Source organism: Cydia amplana, chromosome 19 (genome assembly GCF_948474715.1).
Source record: "Cydia amplana chromosome 19, ilCydAmpl1.1, whole genome shotgun sequence".
Taxonomy (NCBI): domain Eukaryota; kingdom Metazoa; phylum Arthropoda; class Insecta; order Lepidoptera; family Tortricidae; genus Cydia; species Cydia amplana.
Genome location: NC_086087.1, coordinates 5,174,213 through 5,201,373, shown reverse-complemented (window position 1 = coordinate 5,201,373; position 27,161 = coordinate 5,174,213). Strand labels below are relative to the sequence as shown.

Here is a 27,161-nt window from a genome sequence, read left to right as displayed (position 1 = left end):
AGTATTTTTGACATCCTCGGATGCGGATGCGGATGCGGATATTTAAAGCCTCACATCCGCGGATGCGGATGCGGATGTCAAGATTTGGTACTTAAAAAACGTCAAATATTTCATTTTTAGTCATTTTTATTAAAAAAAACGAAACGTTTAGTCGGTTTAGTATTTGAGCAAGAATATAGGTGCGTTTTATTTAATAAACAGTAACTTCCGTATGGTCGACATTTCGGGATCTAGACGATTTCGTTATTATATAATGACGAAATTACCTAGCCTTACGCCGCCGCTAAGACGTTCCTGTTACCGACTTGGTCGACATCCGCATGAGCTCCGCATCGATTTTATGCGGATGCGGATGTTGAAAATAATGCGGATGTTCCGCGGATGCGGATGCGAATATTCGCAACATCCCTGCTTCGTAGGATAGTTCCCTTGCATTAGCTTTACTTAGAAACGCGCGTGTGGTTAAACTGGCTAGTGACGACATTTTTAAAAGGAAATTAAAACTAGAGCATTCTCTTTGAGCCGGTTTACTGATAATTGTAGTAAAAACAATCGAAGCTGACATTTAATTAATTGACATACAAGTGTTACAATGTAGGCGCACCACAAAGCAAGTATATACGATAGAGTTGCCACGTTGCGCCCGCGAGGGACAGAACTAACGCAAGCGACGAATTTAAAAACACGTTTCGACATTCCTGACAACGTAGCAAAAACAACCTACGTAATTTAGTCGGGTTCATTGTAGCTCACCAAGCTTTAGTGGGGAACATCAAGGTTTACCGCTTTGACGTGGCGCTTAGGGCTTTTAAGAAGTAGGCAGAAATGAAAATTGAGACTAAGAGAAGGACAAACAATAATAGCGCTTTCTCTGCTACTCGTGCTAGAAGTTCCATAAAACCATCTCGTTCGGTCATCTCCCTTTGCCTCTTGTCGCCTCTATATTATTGTGCCATTGAGAAGCGCAAGTATTCAACTAAGAAATCGATAATTATAATTCTACTTAGAAAAGGCATCTGCTAACGGACATTTTATATTTTTGAAATGTATGAAAAAATACTAAATTCTATGTCTTAACGACACAAACTGCACATTGAACTTAACGACAAATATGATCATCATATCCTTCGTTGATCTGCCTAGTTACGAGTAGATTACATCAAACCCTAAATGTTCTTACGGTAGATGTCGCTAGGCGCCTCCCTAAGGCGCATATGAGTGATACGGTGGGTTTGCTGTCATCGAGTGATGTCTCGGTAGCTCAGTTGGCAGAGCGTTGGCCATGATCCGGTGAGTTCGTCTAGCGCGAGACAGTATTTATTCCACTTTCTAATTTATTTCAAAGTTTAGCGGTAGCGGCTTAACTTCACTTTTGACACTAACAGATCGGTATCGTACCGCAATGATCTCTTATTTCGCATTATTCGAATTGGGCCGTAAAACACTAACAGTCCCGTGCTCCGTTCAATCTTGGACACTCGGATTGGGCTAAGTCTGTCGGCGACATATGTCGGGGCCACCGCTCTAACGAAACGAAACTAATGTGGTAGCTGTTACTGTTCTAATTGTAAGGGATGCGGAGGGTGTAATTGGTTGGTGACTATTTACTGCAGCGATCAGATTGTTTATGAATTGAAAATCAACACTGCTGATAAGAGGGCCTACCGCGAAAAACGAAAATCGAAATTGCTTTTCCGCCTCTATCACTCGAATATGCAAGAATTGCAAGAGCGATAAAGGATAAGTAAGTACCAAACGAAATTTCAATTTTCGTTTTCCGCAGTAGGCCCTTAGAAATACAAATGGTAGCATATCTCAAGTAGCATGATTAATATCGCTAAATTAGCAATGGTCAGTGATACCTATACCTACAGTACGTAGGTATTATGCCTTCTCTTTTTTCCTAAAACATCGAAATACGCCAATTCGAAACATTGTCTATTCAAAATCAATACCACCAATTTACCAAACGACACCCTTATGGTCCGAAAACTTAGGCTTTAAATCCAACAAAGTAACAAAGAAATTAAGCGGGCCACACTGGGGTTATCACGCACGAATGCACACGCAGAATGGAGTGATCGACTGGCTTGCCCGCTGCAGGGTGTGAACGGTTGAACTGGCAACACTAAAGACGTTGGCGGTTTGTTTTGTTTGTTAAGGTCGGTGTACACGATGGGTCGAACTTGGCTAGTCTATCTGATATGCGACGGAATGTCATCGCAATGAGACTTGTACCCCGTCTGTGTCCCGTAGATTGGCCAAAGTTGGCCCCATGTTTACATTAGGCTTTACAGGAAAGACTTTTGGCCATTAATTCCTCTCATTTCAACGCATACTTAAGAGCCAACAGGAGTGGTCATTTCTCCATACAAACGTTCTCGACTGTTTCCTCCGTGGGTTTTGAAGCTAGAGCAATGATTTTTTCAACACAGATTAATATTGTCAATATCTGTGTCGGACCGTTTTGCTTTTTTTGATATTTTTGTTTTTTAAGGCGCTAGAGCCCTTCAAAAATGGCCAAAATGGCCTAATTGACTATGCCGCAATGAGAGGCGCGCTATTCAAAACTTATATCAATTAGCCAACAAAGCAAAACGGTCCGACACAGATAATGTCATAATCATTTAGATTTCCAAATTTGGTTACGATTGGTTTAGTTTTGGAGGAGGAAACAATCGAGTACGAAACCTCGATTTTTGAGATTTTTACGCAGGATTTTTCGCCTTGTCCTTATCGCACTAGTTTTAGGAGCCGCTTCCGTTAGCGAGACGGGTATATTTACCTAAAATATTTAAATCTCAGCTCCTGTTGGCTCTTAAGTCATAATCTTCTGTAACACAGCATGTGGCTTCGTTCGTTCTTCAAGAAATTAATACCGGCTTGCCTACGTATATCAACATATCTAAGCATGTTTGTATGACAATGACGTGGCTGGCTACATAATAGATATGAGTAATTAAAAAAAAACTGATTGACCACCAGTAACTTCTCATTAGAAAAATACGACGAAATAAAAAAAAAACTTCGAACATAATCATTTGTTATAATAGGCAGAGACCACCCTAACTCAAGCATTGTATAACGTAGTGAGTTTCGAAGTAGAAAAGCAATAACACAAATTAAGTTAGAACTACCATTAATTCTTTTAATCGTTATTTTATCAGTTCTTAATTTGAAGATTAAGTATCAAGTTAACGAATGCAATAGAAGTGGCAAACAGCCGCGGAACTCACAGATAACATCTAAGGAGCGATGGACTTGGGAATTGCAATCTGCCAGAAGTATTATCTATGGGGTGTTTCTTATCTGTGCAATAGCTCTGGTAACATTCGATCACTCAATCAAGATTAGGTACCAGTGGCGGCGCGTCAAACATATCCATAGGCAAGCCTAATTGGCTAATTTGGCTTACATACATTTCCTTTACAACTCTGCTCAAACGTCCAAAAACAGGCAAGCCGGCGGGAATCGGCTTTTATGGACGCGCCGCCAACTGTCAGGTACCTATAGCTGGTCAACCAAATCTTGTCAGTAAAAAAAGGCGCGAAATTCTATGTGACGACATACCTTCGCGCCTACATTTTTCAAATTTGCCGCTTTTTTCTACTGTCAAGATCTGGTTGACCAAGTATAATATATTTATACCTATTGGCAAATAAAGGACGACACTTTCACATCACTGACAAGAGTGACAATTAAGCCATACCTACCAAGACTGGGTAATGGAAATTAAAAAGTTTTGTAATATTTTTCCAGTTCATGACAGTTAACTTATGTAGGTACCTAATGGACACCCGGTTTCCGTAAAATGATATTTGGTTATATTTACTCTTTACTTGATCTCAATAATAAAAGCGATGTTGTCGACTAAATGCAATGTCCCATTCCATGTTAACCAGTTGAATTCCAAGAGACCCCAAAGAGTTTTGAGGTATAACCTACCTAGGTTTCGAAGTTTGTGTCCGAGCAAGCAAAAACAACAAGCTGAGCAAGCAAAACCAACCTTTCCTTTCATAGTTTCAAGTTAGGTACCTGACAACTAGATACCCATGATGTTGGCGGGAGTGTGGCGTTTCATGATACCTATTTGGCAACAACAACAACATAAGGCGTTCAAGATTTTTATTAAGTATTTATAAACGTAGGTACATAAAACTAACAGACACAATAAAAAGTAACTAACTTTTTCATCTATAATAAGACCGTATAAATGACTCTGATACCAACTTTTGCCATCAAATTAAGTAGAAACGCAAAACGGACAGCGTACCATCATCCCTGCATCTCCCAACACCTTTAACTCTAAGGATTAAGGTTTAAATTAGCTTAGTTGTAATGTAAAACTATGCCGTTGTATCATGTGGAGCGACATAAGTTGATAAAGGCGCCTCAGATAGAGGAAACGCAATAAACCATGTCAATAATTGGTAGGGACGCGCCACTGTTTGGCCGCGAGAGCTCCTGTGTTCACATTGGGTCACTTGAGGGTCGTAAGGGATTGAAATATATCATATTGGATTGAGAGGCTTTTAGGTCATTAATAGTCGTTTATTAACGGGTAATTTTGGAATCGTTTCAAATATTTAGTTTGTAACAAGTTATCGGAGGTGTTTGGGCTGTTTGGCGGTTATCAAATCAACACACTATATAGTATGGTATCCGTTCCGGGTGCCGTGCCGTGCTAAGTGACGACCAGCTTTATATTAATTCCTACCGGCTGAAAATTAAATATTTCACCACTTTTCATCTAGTAGAATGGCAGTACCTACCATAGTGGTTATATTCTCTTTGCTTCCTACTTATGAAATGTAGGACTGTGGGTAATACAAACACTACCTACTACTCCAACTCAATGTATTTTCCTCATATTTACCTACCTAAATTTTGTGGAAAAGGGAGAATTTTGCTGGCAAATATTTATGTCTACAGAGTACAGGGATGGTTGGCGAAATATAAATTGCACCGATCCGTCACCGATCTCTCGAACAATTGTGTATATCTATCTAATACCTTTAAACGAGCAATTCTTGCATATTTATTTATTTATATATATATATATATATGTGTATATATATATATATATATATATATATTTCGGGGATCTCGGAAACGGCTCTAACGATTTCGATGAAATTTGGTATATGGGGGTTTTCGGGGGCGAAAAATCGATCTAGCTAGGTTTTATCTCTGGGAAAACGCTAATTTTTGAGATTTTATATGTTTTCCGAGCAAAGCTCGGTCTCCCAGATATTTTTTTTTATACAACAAAAAAGTCTACTAATATGGACAGCCAACCCAGGGGAGCCAGGGCTGCGTCTTCACTGTAATTTATGACGTATACCAATTTGTAGGAATCGTATTAAAAGGCGGACGCTAACTGTTGAATGGCCCGAAAAATGGGGTGACATCCTTGAATAAAGATGCGTTGTGTTAACACTGTTTTATCTGACGGCTTGTCATAAATTAAATGTGGGTAAAAAGTATATTCGGTTAAATGCGATTATTTTTGAACTAGTGAGATGCTTAGCCTAGGTGTTTTCACTAACAGATTAGAATAAGACTTTTGAACACGAGTAACTTGACTAATAATAAAAAAAAGTGAAACTCATTGATGCAACATGTAAAAATGCGCATAATACATATATGCAAATATGCATTTTATATGTATAGTTAGTTGTGCATTGTCGATTAATAAAATATGGTCTTATTCTAAATGATACACTCATCACTCACATCAGTGTATCAGTACCACTAGTCTTCTAATCTTGGCCCATAACCTAAGCCTCAATCTTAATTGTATTGTAAATACAAACTTACTTAAACTATTCACCTTGTAATTTCTTTCTCGCAATGTGTGACTGCGACATTTTTGGCGCTAATTGCATCTACTAAACAGCGCAGTGTCGGGGTATAAACCAAATTATAACGCGCCATAACCTCCGCTGACAACTCACTCGTGTAATGGCGCCCGTTTTGGCGGGAACGCGCTGCACCGAGGCGAAGGCGACACTACCATACAGCCAGTTGACTAATGCGACTGAGTTAATGGTGGGTGAACGATAAAATATATTTTATGAGTTTTTGTCATTTAATCATAAAATTTCCGTAGTGCAGCAATCTGTTTAGATTATTATGTTGTGTCCATAAAACCCAGGTATGCGTATTAAATTAACCTTTTAGACGAAGAGATTTTCTTGTAAGTATGTGCCTATAAGAAATCCAGATTGACGATTTGAGGAAATGAGTACAGAAAGAAACTCAAATAATGGAATATCTATCTGAACTCATTTCTTCAAATCTTAAAACATGTATAAAACTTATTACTAATAAAATAGTAATAATAATCTTTAATAGAAAAAAGCGGCCAAGTGCGAGTCGGACTCGCCCATGAAGGGTTCCGTATTTAGGCGATTTATGAGTTTTATGACGTATTAAAAAAAAACTACTTACTAGATCTCGTTCAAACCAATTTTCGGTGGAAGTTTACACGGTAATGTACATCATATATTTTTTTTAGTTTTATCATTCTGTTATTTTAGAAGTTACAGGGGGGGGACACACATTTTACCACTTTGGAAGTGTCTCTCGCGCAAACTATTCAGTTTAAAAAAATGATATTAGAAACCTCAATATCATTTTTTAAGACCTATGACCTATCCATAGATACCCCACACGTATGGGTTTGATGAAAAAAAAAATTTGAGGTTCAGTTCTAAGTATAGGGAACCTCAAAAATTTATTGTTTTTTTTTCTATTTTTGTGTGAAAATCTTAATGCGGTTCACAGAATACATCTACTTACCAAGTTTCAACAGTATAGTTCTTATAGTTTCGGAGAAAAGTGACTGTGACATACACGGACAGACGGACAGACAGACAGACATGACGAATCTATAAGGGTTCCGTTTTTTGCTATTTGGCTACGGAACCCTAAAAATAAAAAAAATAAAAATAAACAAAAAATAAACATACAATCGAATTGATAAGCTCCTCCTTTTAGATTTAGAAGTTGGTTAAAAAGATGCTGGCAGGCAAGTATAGTTGCTTACCTACCAAAGAATTTACTTCAAACGTTAACTGTCAATTAAATTCAGATACAATACGATATGCGAATCTTTTAAAACGGAACACTTTATCACAAAATAAGAAGTGAAAATATACTTACATATAATCAAAATGTGTTGGCTAGGCTGGGCAGCTATATTTTCTTTATTCTCCTATGTATATAATGGTCCACTAGTACCACCACCACCAAAATAAGTATGTATCACCATCGCCAAAATAAATACTTGTACATCTAGAAACACTTCGTTTATTCTTTTTATGTGCGATACACAATTTAAATAACTATAACACATTTACCACAAATACGTAAACTTATTATTTATTTTGCAGGTAATTATGATGAGTATTTTGACTTTTGATTTGTACATTAACAGTTATCTTTCTTGCAGCGTTTTAAAAATGGACATGAACCCCACGTAGGTACCAAGGATAAAATCAAGTGAATGTCTTGAAGAAAAGAATCGTTTGTTAAAATGTAACTTTGTTGTAATATTTACCTCATATTTTAACTATAAAATATTATTTTAAATATTAGTTTTAGTTTTATTGAAAAATAATACTATGCTAATAACGAAACGCATCTCCGTTTTTTGTTTTGACATTATTACGCTCGTGCTGTCAGTGTCAAAGTCAAACTCGTGTGTTATCTGCATCTGCCGATTGTTTTTGTGATAAAACTACATTAAAAGTAAAACTACAGAATTAAAAGGGTGTTATAACAAAAAGTATACATTTTTAAATTCTATGACCATATTCGATACCACAACCCTCTATTCTTATAACAAGTGTGCAATATTAGCCGGTTTTTGTGCCGGATATTTTACCGCGAAATGTCTTCCCCGGTTGAGATATCTGATGATGACGATAGTTTTGAAGGCCCAGTACCTTCCAAGAGGATAACAAGGTCAGCTGCTGCGAGTAACAAGCCAGCCGTTGTGGAAGTATCAAGTAAAGTCGATTCTGATAATGATAAAACAATAGATTACAGTGACACAAACTTGACCTCAGATGATGATTCAGAGCTCCCCGAGGTCACATTAACTTCAAAAAAGAACGCTGTGATCAAAAATCTTTTCCCTAAAAGTGCTAAATCGGGAATGTCCTCAGCATCCATTATAAAAATGCCCGTGTGTCTCAAACCTAAAGTACCAGGGTTTGAGAAGATAATTGGTGGTGTTACTATTAATTTACCGGTGGAGCCTTATGGCTGTCAAATAGCACTGATGTTCAAGGTAAATATTTGTAGATATACTTTAAAAATATGTGGTAGAAAAATGTATTAAGGTGAATATTTTTGTCTAGATTTAGCCTTACTTTATAGTTGAGATAGTACTAGGCCGTAAGTAATTTCTTAGTAAATTTTAGACTTGAGAATTGTAACTTATAGCTCTGATATTTATATCGTAATAGGTTCCCCTTGATACAGGCATTGCCTAGTGCCGCGACCCCTGGTATGTCTGTAACCATTATCCGAAATAAATTATCTTTATTCTTATTTTTAATACGGGTGTATGTGTAAATAGGCCCAAAAGCAAAGGCCAGCGACACTTACCAGCCACAGAATCTTGATTGATTATGATTAATTCATTGTTATTATTAGGAGCCTATAATGTCCCACTGCTGGGCAAAGGCCTCCCCTGACTTTTTCCAGTCTTTCCGATCCTGTGCAGTCTCTGTCCAATCCTTTAAAAAGGAGTCTAACTCGTTGCACCATCGATGTGGTTTGCCAACTCCTCATTTTAAGCTGGGCTGCCACGCTGCAGCGATCTTGGCAGTTGGCCCACAGCTCATTCGGCATTCGGCAGACATGACCAGCCCAGCTATACTTAATTTATTGCATAGATTTCAAAATAGGCTGTCAATGCCGCTATGTGAATGAGACAGAAATTCTACAATTTAATCATGCACATGCAATAATTAGAGACAGGTACAAGCGGGTCTTTGTACAAAATTCTTGATGCTTAGCTATCTATCTATCTATTAAGCCCTTTTATTCTGAGTTAGAGTATGTATCTTAACTCAGTGTGCCGCTTGGCAAAGGCCTCCTTTAGCTCTTTCCATTGGAGTCTGTCGTGGGCCACTCTTCTCCAGTTCGGGCCCGCTGTGAGTTGGAGTTCATCCTCCCATCTTGTTCGAGGTTTCCTCTTGCCCCGATTTATGAATATATGTTGTGTCAATTTTGTGTAGGTGATAACGGCAATCAACAAAGGACAAAACTGCCTGTTGGAGAGCCCCACGGGCTCCGGGAAGACACTTGCCCTGCTCTGCGCTGCCTTGGCCTGGCAGCAGCACACGAGAAGTAAGTGCAGTCTATTATATACAATTATCTTTTCATTTATCTCATACCTTTAAACAAGCAATTCTTGTTTATATATATATTTCGGGGATCTCGGAAACGGCTCTAACGATTTCGATGAAATTTGCTATATGGAGGTTTTCGGGGGCGATAAATCGATCTAGCTAGGTCTTATCTCTGTGAAAACGCGCATTTTTGAGTTTTTATATGTTTTCTGAGCAAAGCTCGGTCTCCCAGATATTTTTCTTTAACTAAGCTTTAATCATTCAACAGCCAATTGTTTCCTCCTCCTCTAGCAGTTTCCATCTGGTTGCACTTTTATTTCTTGACTGGCAATCTTTTACATTGTAGAACTGTGGACAGAATTCGTAAGAATGGAGTCCTATGAACTGAACGCATAACCAATGCATCTTATCCCGAACTAGTCACGCGAACGGTGACGTAATATATCGAGTTAGCGAAGTTCGCTGCGAATTTTACCGCTCAAGTGCACAAAGTTTTGGTGTAAGACATTTCGGCCGCGGGACGGGAACGGGAATATAGTCGTATGTGAGAAATCGTAGAATCATCATCATTATCATGGAGCCTAGCCAAGATGACAAACGCTAAACGAAAAGTAAAATGTATCAAGATGACAGACGGTACGAAAAGTCACGTGACTATTTCCATACATGTTTAAGTTTCTATGGTTTTCTATCATCGATTGTCACTTGACTAGGCCCCCTGAACAGTTTTGAGCGAGCAATCGTTTGTTGGTTTCAGTTAACGGAAGCAAAACAAAATGTTTTTAGGCACTACCTAGCACTAACATCACAAGCACCTAGGTTTCAACCCACGATTTCTGGCCACCACACACATAAGAAGGGTTAAAGATAGGATAGAATACTTAGGTATTTAACCGGACTCAGCTTGGATTTCACTCTCCCGAAAAGAGACTATCCTTGAATTGTTATATCAAAAAGAAACTATTTTGTTACGATATATTATGTTTCAGTTTTTACAGTACATATGGTGCTATACTTTCCCGAACTAGTGCGGGAAATAGCACTTTCCGTGCGTATGTCAAAATTTTAAAGTGCCATATGTACCTACTGTAAAACGTTGTACGATACACGTGCGAATAGGCAATTCGCCGCTCGTTTGAATTTCCTCTTTTCCGCAGTTGTATCGTAAATAACTATTGTCAAATCAATCAAATTTTATTTGCTATAAGTAAGCACAGTTGCATGCATGCAAATACAGTTCAATAGGGATGATGACACATGTTGAATTTTATTACAAAATCTATTAAAATAGATAGCAAACGAGCAATTTATCACAATAATGTGGATATTAAAATAAAATATTGAAAAGTTACAAAAATACCGGACCTGAAAGTTTCAAAATTTAAGTTTTTTTTTAACTTCCAAAAACGATAAAAGTAAGGGTACCATTCGATTCCTTAAATTTCATCAAAAAAAAAATTGTATACCAACTATATACATAAACGCAATATTTCACCGACAAAAACGCAATTTTCTTGTTTTGTCCATACTACAAGATGGGCTCCCAGAGACCTTGACGTCACGTTCCCTTCTCGTTTTGTATAGGGCGTTTCGCGAGTGAAAATTGATAAAGTTTAAAACAGGGTTACACGTCACTAAAATGCAATATCTTCATTGCAAAATTCGCATTAAATAATTCACCCCCAAATTGCAGTTACAGTGTTATGCACACAAACATTGCATGCGGCAAATATATTCAGTATCGGCGAAGCGCAATTTTCGTGTTAGGCCGTTGGCGATGGTCGCGCGACAGTCTATGATTTATGGTATTGTGCCGGTGTACCGAAACGTTCGCTCCCAGCACGCGAGCACTTGTCTTTAGACTGAAGAGCGTAGACATATTTTGTACAAAAAAATATATGTACAAAGAAGTAAATTTGAAAACTGTAGGCGCATGATGATTAGACGATTGACCACTCATAAAAAAATTATCAGCAGTACCTACATATTTAAAACAAAATAAAAACAATTTCTGGATCGACAAGTGTATCTACTTGTACCTCTTTATGTATTAATGAGTAATAAGAGAGGTATGGATGGGTAGATGGGCAATGTGAATGTCACCTCGCTTTGTGTGGTAGATCACAGTACAGCGGATGTCATTCCAGATCTAGTAGAGCAGAGCCCAACAGGGGAAGTACCCCCTTACAGAAAACCGCAGCCAGATAACACTAGACCCTACTCATAGTGTTGTGTTCCTGCCGGTGAGTAAGGTTGCCAGAGCTCAACGAGGGTGCGGGGTGTTGGGGTCGCCAATGCGCATGTAACTCCTGAGTTGCAGGCGTACATAGGCTACGGAGACTGCTTATCAGGCGGGCCGTATGCTTGTTTGCCACCGACGTAGTATTAAAAAAAACTTAACAGACTTAACCTTAAGTAAGCCAGCTGATAAACGCCGCAAAGGCAAAAAGAGAAAACTTATATAGTGCTAATGCTAACACCTTCGTTTATAATTTCAATTTTTAACAAGCAGAAACGTCTGCGAACGATGCTATTAACACCCAAGACAGTCATTTATCCACTTTTAAATTTATTCTATTCCTTCGTTTATAGTTTATACCCTTTATCTTACAATACAATAATTAAGTACTATGTAAAAACAAAACGCCCAGTTGAAACACTTGAAACCATTATCATAGTTTTCCGCTACCTATCTTGAAAATACACGATTACAATAATGGTGCAACGAATGCACTATCATCAACAAAAAAAGCAATTAATCTTTCCACGTTGGCAAATTAGCTTGTTGCTATGTTAAAATATGTATCAATGTAAGCAATGGTGCGATAAAGTAGGGTAACTACTTCGCACCCGCCAAATTGTGCGCTTTTTGCCGCCAAGCCATGTGGCTATGCCATACTCTACCATAGAATAAAAAAGTATAAGTAATGGAGGCTGACCAACGATAACGATTATAGAATGGTCGTTTGCGTTTAAAATTCCATTCCTTTCGAGTACTTACACACTGTTTAAAGGTAGCTTGCCTAATTAAAATTCAGCATATATCTAGTAGTACGTTCAATCAGCAAAACTATTAGCTTAGTATATCAGTGATCAAAAAGTAAGACCAAAATATACATCATTTTTCTCTTCTACTCCTGTCAGTTTAAAAACGCCAATAAAAGAAAAGAAGGTATACTAATTCGAAATTAAAGTTAGGTGGCTTTTTAAAGTCGGTGAGAAACGATGTCCACAAAGCATATGGTTTTGACGGATGACGGCTAAAATTTTTACTTCAGAACTACTGAAACATTAAAAAATTAGAATGAATATACTCGTAAGTGTAATTCTGTGCAAAAAGGGTCTTAGATCAATTGGCGCTTTCGTTGGAAAACTTCGTATTAGTACTAAAGCATTGTTTATAATAGCGTAAGCGCCGACTGCTTAAAGATCCCTTTTTTAGACCACGTCACATATTTTCTTTTCAACTTGCATTGGATTTTGGTAACGATAATTTCGTCCAATTTTCTTCGTGTCAACTTGTTTGACAAGTCAATCGTGAACGGATTGTGACTGCTCGTTCCGAAGTTTGGCAAAGTTTGAGCGTTCTAATGCAACCCATAACATTATCTTGACATGAAAATAAGGACAAAACAATGCATCCAGTTGGAAATGGCTAATGGACACTATGCAAAAGCGATAAGATCTTTGACACTAGTTAAGTATTATCAGATGTTAGATTAAATTATGTTTTTATTCTTAAAACAGGGTGGAAGATTCCTTTCCTATATTCAATACTTACTTATTCAAGAGCTTCTGCCCAACTGAGGATGTACTTATCTTCAGCTTATAGTAAATTACGGCCATAAATACTGCTACGTCGATACTCGTATTATGTCATTCTCAGTGTTGTTAGTTATACCTAACTTTGCCAGAGGTCGCATGAATGCACTGTGTTGAATCTATTAGCCGTGAAAAACCTGCATTTGTTCTTTACCTTTCTAAATTGAATTGAACAACTTGCACTTGTTAGTTGTTCATCATCAACAGGTACCTACCGTGTGTCCAAGAAACAAATTCTCTTACCGACCGCATTTCCACCACCTACAAAAAATGCCACCCGTGTCCCAAACCTCAAATTTTCACGCATTCCCAAAATTACCTCGCCCTGTCATCACTTGTTCACATAAAAAAGCAATCTTAATCGGGAACGCATCAATTACCCCGACGTCCCAACCCGCACGCGAGACGTGACACATCGCCGCCCCTAGACATGTCTTTGAATTTCCTTTTCTCCCCTCGCCTTTTACCCCGTTTTTAGGGACTTTTCGTTCCGCGTAGATGGCAACCCTTTGCTAAATTGAATTTGAATTCGGAACGGCGCGGAAGACGCGATGTGTTTCTGTTGGTGACAAACGATGGGAAATCATCATGGGATCATTATCTTTTATTTCTTTTTAATCAGGTATTCTTGCGAGGAGATGCATCCGTGGCACCATTGCAAGCTTTTGGCTTTTTGCAAATTCTTATTTTTTAAGTAAGCTCTTTTTTTGTATACAAGATAGATATGAGCGCCGATAGGCATTTAGCCGGCGGCGGCGCGCCGGTCAAAATTGGTCGGCGGCGGCGGCGAATCGGCGGCGTGGCCTTGAAACACCTTCGATTAATGAAAAAAGAATTTAAACCAAAATTTTACCGAAAAAACATGTTTTTGTTGTAAGAAAAAGTTAAAAATTGCGGATTGACTGTATCAGGTAAACGTCTTGTTGACAGTCCAAAGAAAATCGAGCTCCGTCATTAACTAATATCGATTCAACAAAACCGGTTTATGTCAAAAAGTGAGGCCCAACGCCGAGCTCCGCGTAACATCGAAGGCTTGATTTCGACGCCTCCCAATGCGAGGCCAGAGGATGAGCTGCAGGTAAGCATATAGCTAAGAATCGAACGTCAAGTGTAAGCTTGGCTGACGGCCGAACGCCTGGAGCGCCGATTGCGGCGCGCTTCTTTGCGAGGCCGAGCTGCAAGAGAGCAGAGCGAGGACGCAGGCCGATAAAGACTGAAGCCATAGTGTTAAAGATCTGGAGCTTTCCTGCGGGCGCACTCGTGCGACGCCAAAGGCCGAGCTGCAATGGAGCTAAGATCGGATAAGGACCAATGCTCAAGCATTTTAAAAAGTTGAGCTCCAAACAGGGCCAAAAACTTGCAGGAGTTGCAGGTTCCGATAGCGGGTTAATTCCATGCGAGGCGACGCAAGGCCAAAGATTGAGCTGCGAGAGAGCAAAGCTTGAAATTTGAACAGTGGCAAAGTTTAATTGAGACCCGATTCCGACGCCCTTCCGTGCGAAGCCAACGGCCGGTCATTTGGACGTGGAAATGCTTAATATCTCAAAATTAACCCCATTTTATACCTTTTAAAGACGTTTAACCATGCTTGCAATGGTTAAATTCGCGGTAAATGACGGATGGTTAGCTGGCAAAATTAGTTATGCATTGGATCGGTAATCCAAAGACGCCCTTCCGTGCGAAGCCAACGGCCGGACATTTGGACGTGGAAACGCTTAATATCTCAAAATTAACCCCATTTTATACCTTTTAAAGACGTTTAACCATGCTTGCAATGGTTAAATTCGCGGTAAATGACGGATGGTTAGCTGGCAAAATTAGTTATGCATTGGATCGGTAATCCAAAAATGTGGGTTCGAGTCTCACGTTAGCCAGAGTTGATCACAGTTAATTTTTTCATTGTGATTGACATATGTCTAGTGTATATATACATTGAACGTTCCACATTACAATCTATAAATTGTAATGTGGAACGTTCCACAATAAAAATGGAAGGAAATCAGTCTGTTTATTACAAGCATATTGATGTTAAAATTGATATTAAATAATTTCGTTTCCCCAAGACTAGTAGCGCGGTTACTAGACTGATAAGTTTGCATTTGCCTTCGATATTTTTGAATTATATGGGCCTAAAATACCTTTTGAATGCCTATAAACTATTCGAAGTGGCACCGTTAATGATCTAAACTCGATTAAAAATATATTATCTGATTCCGAAAGTACATAGTAGTAACTACCAAGGTCACGCCGATGCCACGCCGATAGCGCAGCGTCGGCGGCGGCGGCGCGAAAATTTTGTCGGCGGCGGCGGCGCGGCGCTCATATCTAAATTACAAGATTACTGAGAAATTGCACTCCTGTTGCCAGGGAGGTTTTGGTATTATACTGAGCAACTTTTACTACGACATCGCGAAAAAAAAATTTGGCTGTTTCATACATTTTGGCTGGTCCATTTTCTATGGGAGGGTAATTTGTTTTTAACCCTGGCAACGGGAATGCAGTTATTTGTGGCCACCGTGTGTATTATGAGGTTATAGATTTAAAGAACTATCTGAGCAATCTTTAATCTGATCTGACGATGATGATGTTGTTGAATGAATTATGGGGCAAGTGATGATATCGCCACACAGATCTCAATATCTTATTGTTTCAAACATAAACCTCCAAGTAGGTAACCACACATCAGTCACATCACGGATCCGAGACTGTCCCAGTCGGCTTTCTCCGCACAAATCGGCATACGTGCTCAATCTTAATGCCAATTAACTAGATTTACATAAGTTTAATTTACTTACGATCGCCTGGTTAGGGTTAGGGTATTTTGAGGCCATGTCAATGTTCAAATTTTTGCAATCGAGCAATGTTTTTCAATTATGCCGTTAGGGTCACCAAGACTGACTAGGAATTTCTCTGTCAGTTTATTTGCGGTGTCTGTGCTTACGATCGCCCTGTTAGGGATACCATGCGTTTTGAAATTTGTATTGTTAGTGTTCAATTTTCAAAGACTAAAGAGAAATGTTTCTTTTTTTGTGTCACCAAGCTATCTGAGGGGACAGGTCAAAGTTCAGATTTTTGCTCCGAATTACGAGAAATATTTCTGAATCTTTAATGCGAAATGACAATTAACTACAAACTGCGTGTTTAAAATTTGCGGTGTCGGTACTTACGACCGCCTGCTTAGGGTCACCATGCGTTTTGAGGGGCATAATATGTCGATGTCAAGATTTTTAAAGGCTGTCTCAGGAATATTTTCAATCAGATAGATAGATACCTATAAGTACCTTCTTGGCCCACAACGTATTTAAGGCTTCTTCAAATACCAAACACATCATGCGTGTCTCTGAAACGGAGTCTTTAAAGTAACCTCAAGCTTTTAATTAAATTAGCACAAGTCTCATAGCAGTCCTGGTGACATCGAGATGTCCTTTAAACCCAGCACCGCCCAGTACCGCCCGCGACGCGTTAATTCAAACTCTTTAACTTACCAAAACTCTTATATCAGCCAATCTTATCAATCGAAACTAAACCTTGTTGTCTGTAAATACAGTCTAATTTACAGTGGAATGTTGCAGCTTGATGCGAATTTAAAGATGCAAATTTGATTACAGAGTCGAAGTAGCGTTAATTTCAAGGGTTTCTACATAATTTTCGCAAGCGTGTAACTGTTCTAGCTACCGGTTCGAAACTGTATCTTCAGACGTTGTAATTAAGGATGAAATTTCATTGATATGAAAACGTTTGATAGGAGATATATGTTGCGTTTAGTTGTCGCATCGTAAACGTTATTTACGGTCGCGGGCGATTATTGCCGCTCTTCGAGGCATTTGCATACAAATTTATACGCGAACGACGGTTGCTTCCGATATTCAAAGAGATGAGGGTGGTACAATTTAGTGAGGTGAGGTGCCTGTGAGGCTCGGTATTAAAATAAGAGGGACACACACGGTGACATCACGTCTTGTCTAAGCGAGTAAAGCGGTCTCCATTTCAGCTTGGGCACAAATACAACTTTCTTTAACCCTTTAACGGGCAAGACGAAAAAAATCTCAATTCAAGCCTCATTGCCAATCTACCTATAGTCCTTAAAAATTCTGTCCCTAAGTATACAAGAAAAAAATACAAAAAGATGATGTTATAGGGTGGTCTTTTTTGAGACCCTTGCCCTATAAAGGGTTTAAGGATTAATCTGTAGGTAAATATAGTTAGCTTAGCAGTAGGTTTGCTGGCAAATATTGTATACTTAAGGGTAAAGAGTAATAGGGCCTAATTGGTCCGGCCGACTCTTACCATGTCAAAAAAATCGTCTCAGTTCGCATTACTCAACCAATTCTCGTGAAATTTTGCGAGCCGCGAGAATTATATGAACTTTATTGTCGATTCAGTTTTTATCAATGTTTAAAATAGTGAAGCCATGAAGGTTCGCGAAATGTATTGAGAAGCGTCCACTATCATCTTAAATATATGACAATTATGACACCTATTTTTTTTAATTCTGAAGAACTGAGAGGCAGCGGTGGGTATTTGGGAACCGGAGAGAACATTTGGAACGCCTGTTTCCTGTCGAAAGCGCGTTGTTATTCAATGAGCTGTGTTAAACCAGGGCGAGTCCCGCGAACTGGCCATTTACATGCGTTCCTTGCGGTAATAGGCGGGCGTTTTTCCGCCAAACGACAGCGGACTATATGGAATATACCTAAAAAGCGGCCAAGTGCGAGTCGGACTCGCCCATGAAGGGTTCCGTATTTAGGCGATTTATGACGTATAAAAAAAAACTACTTACTAGATCTCGTTCAAACCAATTTTCGGTGGAAGTTTACATGGTAATGTACATCATATATTTTTTTTAGTTTTATCATTCTCTTATTTTAGAAGTTACAGGGGGGGGGGACACACATTTTACCACTTTGGAAGTGTCTCTCGCGCAAACTATTCAGTTTAGAAAAAAATGATATTAGAAACCTCAATATCATTTTTGAAGACCTATCCATAGATACCCCACACGTATGGGTTTGATGAAAAAAAAATTTTTGTGTTTCAGTTCGAAGTATGGGGAACCCCAAAAATTTATTGTTTTTTTCTATTTTTGTGTGAAAATCTTAATGCGGTTCACAGAATACATCTACTTACCAAGTTTCAACAGTATAGTTCTTATAGTTTCGGAGAAAAGTGGCTGTGACATACGGACGGACAGACAGACGGACAGACGGACAGACAGACAGACAGACATGACGAATCTATAAGGGTTCCGTTTTTTGCCATTTGGCTACGGAACCCTAAAAACGGTATAAAGATTATGCGTTTGACAAGAGGGCTCTGTTTATTTTGTTAGTGTGGGTCAAATCTTGGAAGCTAAATTTAACCCACTTCCTGAATTCCGATTGACCTGAAATTGCTTACTGTAAATTGGATGACAATTCAATATTATGATGAATGTAAATTGGATGACAATTCAATATTATGATGAGTGATAATGAAGAATGGGAACTCTATGATAACGGAACGTACGTAACTAATTGTGTTTGGGGTTGTCACAATTGTCTCGATGAGTATTAGTTGCCTGTGGATATAAAAGTACAGTCAGCGAGCTTGTACCAAAAATTATTAATGCACCATAAGCTCTACGGGGTAGGTAGTGCTTTTTGTCATATATGTCATATACGCAATTTAATGTAATCTTATCTTATACCTTTAAACGAGCAATTCTTGTATATTTATTTATTTATATGTATATATATTGAGGATCTCGGAAACGGCTCTAACGAATTCGATGAAATTTGCTATATGCGGGTTTTCGGGACCGAGAAGTCGATCTAGATAGGTCTTATTTCTGGGAAAACGCGGATTTTTGAGTTTTTTATGTTTTCCGAGTAAAGATATGTCTATGGAAACAGCATAATCTATATTGTACTAGTTACGTATATTCTATCTATATTGTTCTTCACTTGCATGCTTCTGTTTTATCTCCTTGTAATAAAATAAAAAATAAAATAAAAAGCTCGGTCACCCAGATATTGTATACTAAAGCGTTGCACCGTTGTCAATCGCACGTCGATTACCTACTGCAGGCTGCAGGTCGGAAGTCAGCGCCGTGACAAAAAGGGGTAGGCAAATTTTGAATATTAAACAGCCATTTACTTTTAAAAAATACGATTACGACCCGATTCGATCTTTCGGTAGTTTACTTTTACATTATCGTAAATTTTCCGTTCCGGTTTCTCGGTTCAATTTTATCGATAACTGTTCGAAAACATTATCTCTGAACTTTCTATTGTAATCTACACTTTACAATCAACATGTTATATGTAGAAATTGTAGATTCTACTTATTTTTTATTCAATCGTGCAGCTATAAAAATTGTAAACCGATTTGCCTTTTAGTAATTGAAGGTATTATTGGGCTAACTGGCAATAAAAATACAACGTTATTTCAGTTATAAATGGCGTGCATGAAACAGAATTTAGGTATGATAACGATAAATTCAATGTGACACCGTCGTACAACTATAATCGCGTGTGCCTGATCCGAATACTGATTCTATAAAGTGAAACTGAGCGGTTAAATTCGTTTTAAAGCTATTGGTTGTGTCGTAAATAAGTCTTGGTGTCGCGTGATCAACTTTCCGCTAAGTTTGCTACCTTGGTTTGACTGTGTTTGGTTTTTAAACTATCGATAGTCTATCCTGTTTGAATCGATGTCTCCTTACTAGCCAGGAGATTTGTTACCATTCGAATTTCAAATTTTCGCCGGACTTTTTTGGCCAGTGACAAAAATTGCAAAGTGATACTTTGGAACGATATGGAAATAGCAAATCTGACTTATCCAGTCATATTCTACCAATTGCAAATTCTTTATTTCCAGCCAGTGTTAACGTACAATTCATATATTCACATTCAATACGTACAGATGTAACATGATTATTTTCCATCGTATTTTTAACGGAAACGTGTATTGCTATTTCAGTTGCTATTGCTGAGGTGACTGAAGTGGCATGATAAATACGAACTTTTCCGAGAAAATACGATGGAAAACAAATATGCACTACATCTGTAAGTTCATTTTTATTTATAGCCATGTCACCGTCATAGATAAAAACGGAAGTTCTTTTTTTAAACTAATAGATAGCAACATTTATAGCGCCGTTCGTGCGCGGCGGCGCTTACGCTATAATCGTCCATCGCCATGATCCTATTTGTCTTTTTTTTAAACGTTTTTTTCTACAATCATATTTAAAATGGTAATTTTACAGTTTTGAGCACGTCAATGTATTAATGTGATGGGCTTTTAGACAGTTCGTGACTCGATTCAGATAGCTGTTTAACGAAAGAATTAGTATTGTCTTTTGGTTTTTTTTGCTGTCGTTTTTATTTTAAATTGGCCTCGGGGTGGTCGTTAATGCAAATTCGGTGGGGTACGGGAAGAATATTACTGATTGGTGATTTATGAGTTAACCCTGTTTATTTATGTGCCACGCGCGGCTTATGGCTTTCCCCAAAATTGGGGCGGAACGGATGTACTTTTAGCTACCTGTAGCCTACGATTAGTACGGCTACCATCAGTTTGGCACTGACATAAACGCCGTCGAGAACGTAATTTACTTTCTATACATGTCGCTCGTACTCGCATATTAGTGCAAACGAGATGTATAGAAAGTAAATTACGTTCTCGATAGCGTAAATGTCAGTTTTGACACTGTCAGTGACTCATGGTACGGGCTTAGGTAAGGCGTATTTGGGTAACTTCGAAAGCTAATAGGTTATTTTTAAGCACTTCATACTTTAGCAACACTTACGCTAATGCAACGCTTAGATACCAAGCACCTTGCTCACTATTGCTACAGAAGAAAGTGCTTCTATTAAACTACAGATACGTTTTTTAGGGTTCCGTACCCAAAGGGTAAAAACGGACCCTATTACTAAGACTCCGCTGTCCGTCCGTCCGTCTGTCCTTCCGTCCGTACGTCCGTCCGTCCGTCCGTCTGTCACCGGGCTGTATCTCACGAACCGTGATAGCTATACAGTTGAAATTTTCACAGATGATGTATTTCTGTTGCCGCTATAACAACAAATACTAAAAACAGAATAAAATAAAGATTTAAGTGGGGCTCCCATACAACAAACGTGATTTTTGACCGAAGTTAAGCAACGACGGGCGGGGTCAGTACTTGAATGGGTGACCGTTTTTTTGCTTGTTTTGCTCTATTTTTTGTTGATGGTGCGGAACCCTCCGTGCGCGAGTCCGACTCGCACTTGGCCGGTTTTTTTTTGTGTCCGTTAAATCCAGAATAACATTATCTGACGTTATCCTACGCCTCTAAAATACAATTTATCGAGACGTAATATTTTTAAGAATAAGTCAATAATATATTGTGATTCCTATGCGGTACTCGTCATTTACATTTTACAAATAAATGTCTGCATTGCTGAATGTTCTTCCAATCTGCAGCTTTCATTTTACTCTTTTACGTTTTGGATACTAAATATACCGCATATACATTTAATATAAATATAGCAAATCTGTGACTACTCTTGGAAACCTAGAAAATATCTCTTCTCCGTAGATTGTTTTAAGTCGGTACCTACATTAAATACTTAAAGGGGTTTAAGTAGTTTTTAAATAAAATAAAATCATCAGCCAGTTGCAAAAAAAAATTACTTACATTTAATTTATCAATGTACCTACTTATAAAATTTAGTCTCGTAACTTGTCAAAGCTTCAAGTGAAGTGCATACGAGCGCCATCTATGGTTCAGTAGCGGAACTAAAGTAATAACTTGTTGGAAATCAAGCAAAGAATTATGATATTTTACGGTTTATTTATATGCAGCGATAGACCAAATTGTTTTATTGGTATTTTTTTTTTCACCACACCAGCTGGTAAAAGGCTCTCTTGAATTATCGATTGTTCAAAAGTCTCTACATGAGATCTGATAACTTTTTGACAGTGCGAGCCATTATGGTCTCGTCTTGTCAACACTAAAATGTTTTTGATGGGATTTCTATTCCTTTTGTAAGTTGCTTATGACAATATTCTTTTATTTTGTTCGGTTTTCTTTCTTTTTAGGGTTCTGTACCCAAAGGGTAAAAACGGGACCCTATTAATAAGACTCCACTGTCCGTCTGTCTGTTCGTCTTTCTGTCTGTCTGTCTGTATGTCACCATCAGGCTGTATGTCATGAATAGTTATTGGTAAGAATGGTTTCATTTCATGGCAGCGTGGTCGAGTTAAAGTAAAGTAACAATTTGGAAGGAGACGGTTAATTAAGGTTCATACAAAGGTTATAAACCTTAATTAATAATTTCTGCTTAATATTACTTTACATATTCCTTATACTTAACAACGCTGCCATGAAATTAAACCATTGTTACCGATTACTGTCGGGTATATGTATCTAATACCTTTAAACGAGCAATTCTTGTATATTTTTATTTATTTATATATGTATATATTTCGGGGATCTCGGAAACAGCTCTAACGATTTCGACGAAATTTGCGATATACCTAGAGGGTTTTGGGGGCAAAAAAATCGATCTAGCTAGGTCTTATCTTATCCCTGGGAAAACGCGCGTTTTAGAGTTATATGTTTTCCGAGCGAAGCTCGGTCGCCCAGATGGTTTACCCTTGAATTGCCGACGGACATTTCATCGAATGTTATTTCGAAGACATCGGAGCATCGGAGCATCGTTAATAATGTTAATAATCTCTTTTCATAGATAACGTCACATTTATGTATAACGTCACATTTATGTATAATGTGTATTTATTCGAGAAAGTGTTTCTGGTATTTTTTCCAATTAACATAACTTCCGGCGTGTAATCATATACAAGGCGGAACCAAAATGGTGGGGAGGAAAAAGTTGAGAAATATTTTTTAGACAGGATTTTTTTTTCTAAGGGGTAGGCCGTCTAAGACCCAAGTCAGCCAACTCTCCATACAAAGGCCAAAAAATGTTCGCGTAAAATATTATATTTTTTCGACTTTTTACTAATCAGTACACGATACTGATTATGTCCTTAAATTGATCCCCACAATTTTTATTACACCTTGTATATCACTACAAACTGGAGGGTATGTTATGTCAAATGAAAAAATAAACTGTAACACTTACTCGTATAAATACCAATAGTTTCATTCATATTTATATAACACCACCATTGCGTTCTAAAATCCAACACGAGGGGCATTTCGGCTGGCCGGTAGTTGTTTTTTACACATAGGTACATTAGGTACCTAATACTTAACTCATAATGCCGCCTGTGTTATACATAGTAAAAGTAGGTACTAAATGGTACATTTACATTTATTTCACAGTGTTGCACCCTTGCTAAGCGGATGAATTTTAGATATGACGTAGATAAGACGTTAGTACATATTTAAAAAAAATATGGTTATTGTGCCAAGACTGGAAGTCATTATACAGGCTGTTACAATTTTATTTTTATTTTTTTTTTTATAACGGAATGAGATAGAGAGCTGTAACTTTTTCCAACAATGGCCTTTAGTTCCAATAATATTTGAGCAAAATTGGGGATCCGTCCGTCTCATAGATTTGGAGGAAAAAAATAAAATAGTTTTGGGGTTTATCGGGTATTGTGGACCCCCAGGGGGTCAGAGGGGGTTGAAACTTTGTGCAGAGTATTATCTTAAAAGGCATCGTTTGGTTATAGTTTCGAACCAAAAGCGCTGAGGGCAATTTTTCAAAGGCTATCCTGCTACACCCTTTCAGTAAAATAGGTAATATGTATATGAAAACAACGACCATCAATTGAATGACACTTCATACGACAACTTTTTTGGTAAAAAACAAATCATTATAAGATACGGTCCGAATTACGGATACTTACTATTTGTAAACTATAATAGAGATTCTTAAAAGTATAATTATTTATTTTACGTGATATTCTGTGTATTTTTTGAGTTCATTATTTTAATCATACAATAAATTACGTAAAATATAGTGTTTTTATCAGTTTTTATCAAATCTTAAACTTTTTCGTATGTGTTTTGGAACGATGGGTTCTGACGTTTTTCGGGGGTCTATTATAAACCGTCAGTATACCGGTGAATGTCGTTTGAACTTTTTTTGTCTCCTTCTTTTTGCTAACGACGTGAAAGGGACAGATATAATAAAATCCAAGTATTTCGAACTTGTATTAGACCCCGCATGTTGAAATGACATTTGAATATTAAGGTCACTTGAATGTCATTTTGTCGCAAAGTACCCTTATTCGAGCTGCTGAGGTGAAAATACATTTTTCACACCACCTATTCGGAAAAGAGCTTTTTCTTCCCTGCTAGGAGGGATCAAAGTGGCACTTTTCCTCCCTGCTAGGAGGGATCAAAGTAACACTTTTCTGTTCTTCTAGCACACTATTTTTACATTTTTTTGCACATTATGTTTTTAGCTTAAATAATCTGTTTAAGCATCAGATTGTGTCAACACTAAGATTTTTTTATTTTCCTCATAGTTGTTGTGAAAAGCAGTATGTGTCACACGGTATCAAAATTGTTTCGTCTACAGGCGTAACACTTGAATCCCTCATTACGCTCAGGATTCTACTTTAGAATCCATCGCTTAATTCAGGATACAATGTACGGAACTATATTATTCTGTTCTATTCGGAACTATGTTCCCTTGACGGAAATATATTATTTTGATCCCTTGTAACACAAACTACTATTTATATTCAATCAATATTATATCAATTTTCAGACCTCTAGCATCAAAAATCTCATACAAACTTCCATCCCCTAGTTTAAGGCGTTGGGGGGTAAAAGTTCCATGTTTTAGGATTTTTTTGTTGTTTGTATACTAATACCAAAAGCTTTCTAGGCAGGAAGTACCCTAAGGATTTTGATGATCAATATGATAATTCAGAATTATTTGGTATTGTTCTAAATGTAATATGAGAATAGTACATTACGATACAAGTGCGAAAAATAGGAAATTCGAAACGAGTGGCGATAAATTTAACACGACCGAAGATTGTATATTATATCCCTTCTTGCTTATACTCGTAGCCACTTATATAAAAAATATTCGAATGAACTAATAGACTCCACTAAACAATTAGACAGTACACAAGTTAAAAACGTAAATGTAAATCGGCGCCATCTATGTCTAGATCATTGAATCACCTACTGCAGTTAGTGCACACCATTCATCATTGAGTTTCGCGCCATCTAACGGAGGGTGGATGAACTACTTGGTGGCATAAGGACTGCAAGCTTTTAAATGAAGGGAGAACAGAAATTAGAAACGCACGACTGCGAGGCGCTCAACAGACAACCGTGAGGTTGGTTCGGAAATTTAAAATACAGTGCCGATTATATTATTATCCTTTCGAAAAGCTATTATGTAATATGTATCTATCTATCGCACTGTTCTAATTAGAAAGGGGTAAAGCAGTGCTAATATTTTTGTACGGCACGTTCAGATTTGGCTGACAGTCAACGGCGTCCAATGAATGCAAAATGGCTACTATTGAATTTATAACACTTCCTTCTTTCCTTACACTGAAAAAAAAAGGAAAAAACCGGCCAAGTGCGAGTCGGACTCGCGCACGGAGAGTTCCGCACCATCAACAAAAAATAGAGCAAAACAAGCAAAAAAAAAACAAACAAAAAACGGTCACCCATCCAAGTACTGACCCCGCCCGACGTTGCTTAACTTCGGTCAAAAATCACGTTTGTTGTATGGGAGCCCCACTTAAATCTTTATTTTATTCTGTTTTTAGTATTTGTTGTTAATAGCGGCAACAGAAATACATCATCTGTGAAAATTTCAACTGTCTAGCTATCACGGTTCGTGAGATACAGCCTGGTGACAGACGGACGGACGGACGGACGGACGGACGGACGGACAGCGGAGTCTTAGTAATAGGGTCCCGTTTCTACCCTTTGGGTACGGAACCCTAAAAAGTTCTAGAGAAGACGTCGCATTTAAGAACCACACGACGAATTTCACCACCGCCATACAAACTAAGTTACCCTCTCATTTTAAAAGGTTATTTTTATTTAAAGCTTTATTGCACATCAAAGTAGGCCGACTTAATGTCTAGTGGGAATCTGCCTGTCAACCATAGGGCCAAACAGAAAAAATATGTCAAGGTGGTGCAGTGAGAAGCGTTTAGAAGCAAACAACATTCTGAAATAACATGAAAATTTAAGTAAGTACACATACACTAATTTTTTAACTAGCAGAAACGTCTGCGAGCGATATTCCATAATAAGTTTTTGTGTTGTAGTGTAGTTGTGTTTCCATCATCAGATCAGCTCGATGGCACCATAATATTGCATTGTCACCTGACTTACATGTGTATGCAAAATTTCAGCTCAATCGGAAACCGGTATGTGGATCAAATTTAACTTGCAAGATTTGATTACAGACAACGGGACAGGTGAAACTAAAAAAGTTATTTCATTTTTGGTACAAGCTTATATCGCTGACTGTACTTTTCTTACGACAGACAGACAACTAATACTCATCGAGACAATTCTAAAAACCCCTAACACAGGTTGCGTTGTTTCATCAATCATCACAGAGTTCCTATGGCCACCTCCTGTCTCCGTCATCAGATCAGCTCGATGGTACCATAATATTGCATTGTCACCCGACTTACATCTGTATGCAAAATTTCAGCTCAATCGGAAATCGGGAGGTGGATCAAAAACTTGCAAGATTTGATTACAGACTGACAGACAACGGGACAGGAGAATAGTACATTATTGCAGAGGCCGGGAAAGGGCAATTCGTGGATGAGTTTCGATTTTGTCGGACGACGCGAAGCGGAGTCCGACAAAGAAGACGAATAAAAATAAAAAAAATAAATAAAATATTTTTTATTGACAAAAAACAAGTTACTAAGTGGGTTTTGAAGTCCCTGACTTCTGAGCTAGGTAAAGACCTGTGTTACAGAAGTCAGTGTCCTCTCCTAGACAATAGAAACTATATAAGGAACATCTAATCTAGT

General features: G+C 38.0%; 1 protein-coding gene and 1 long non-coding RNA gene across 2 annotated transcripts in view; both read left to right on the top strand.

Annotated features, from left to right (window-relative positions):
* The window catches only part of LOC134657018 (uncharacterized), a 324,919-nt gene extending 318,393 nt beyond the window's left edge, over positions 1 to 6,526 (top strand). The window contains exon 2 of the long non-coding RNA XR_010097573.1: positions 6,423 to 6,526. This is a non-coding gene — a long non-coding RNA (uncharacterized LOC134657018). The remainder of the gene's footprint in view (positions 1 to 6,422) is intronic.
* A 1,330-nt stretch (positions 6,527 to 7,856) lies between these two features.
* LOC134656861 (Fanconi anemia group J protein-like) overlaps positions 7,857 to 27,161 on the top strand; it is a 125,475-nt gene continuing 106,170 nt past the window's right edge. The window contains exons 1-2 of the mRNA XM_063512389.1: positions 7,857 to 8,299; positions 9,255 to 9,366. Coding sequence (XP_063368459.1) covers positions 7,898 to 8,299; positions 9,255 to 9,366 — 514 coding nt within the window. The 5' untranslated portion in view covers positions 7,857 to 7,897. The remainder of the gene's footprint in view (positions 8,300 to 9,254; positions 9,367 to 27,161) is intronic.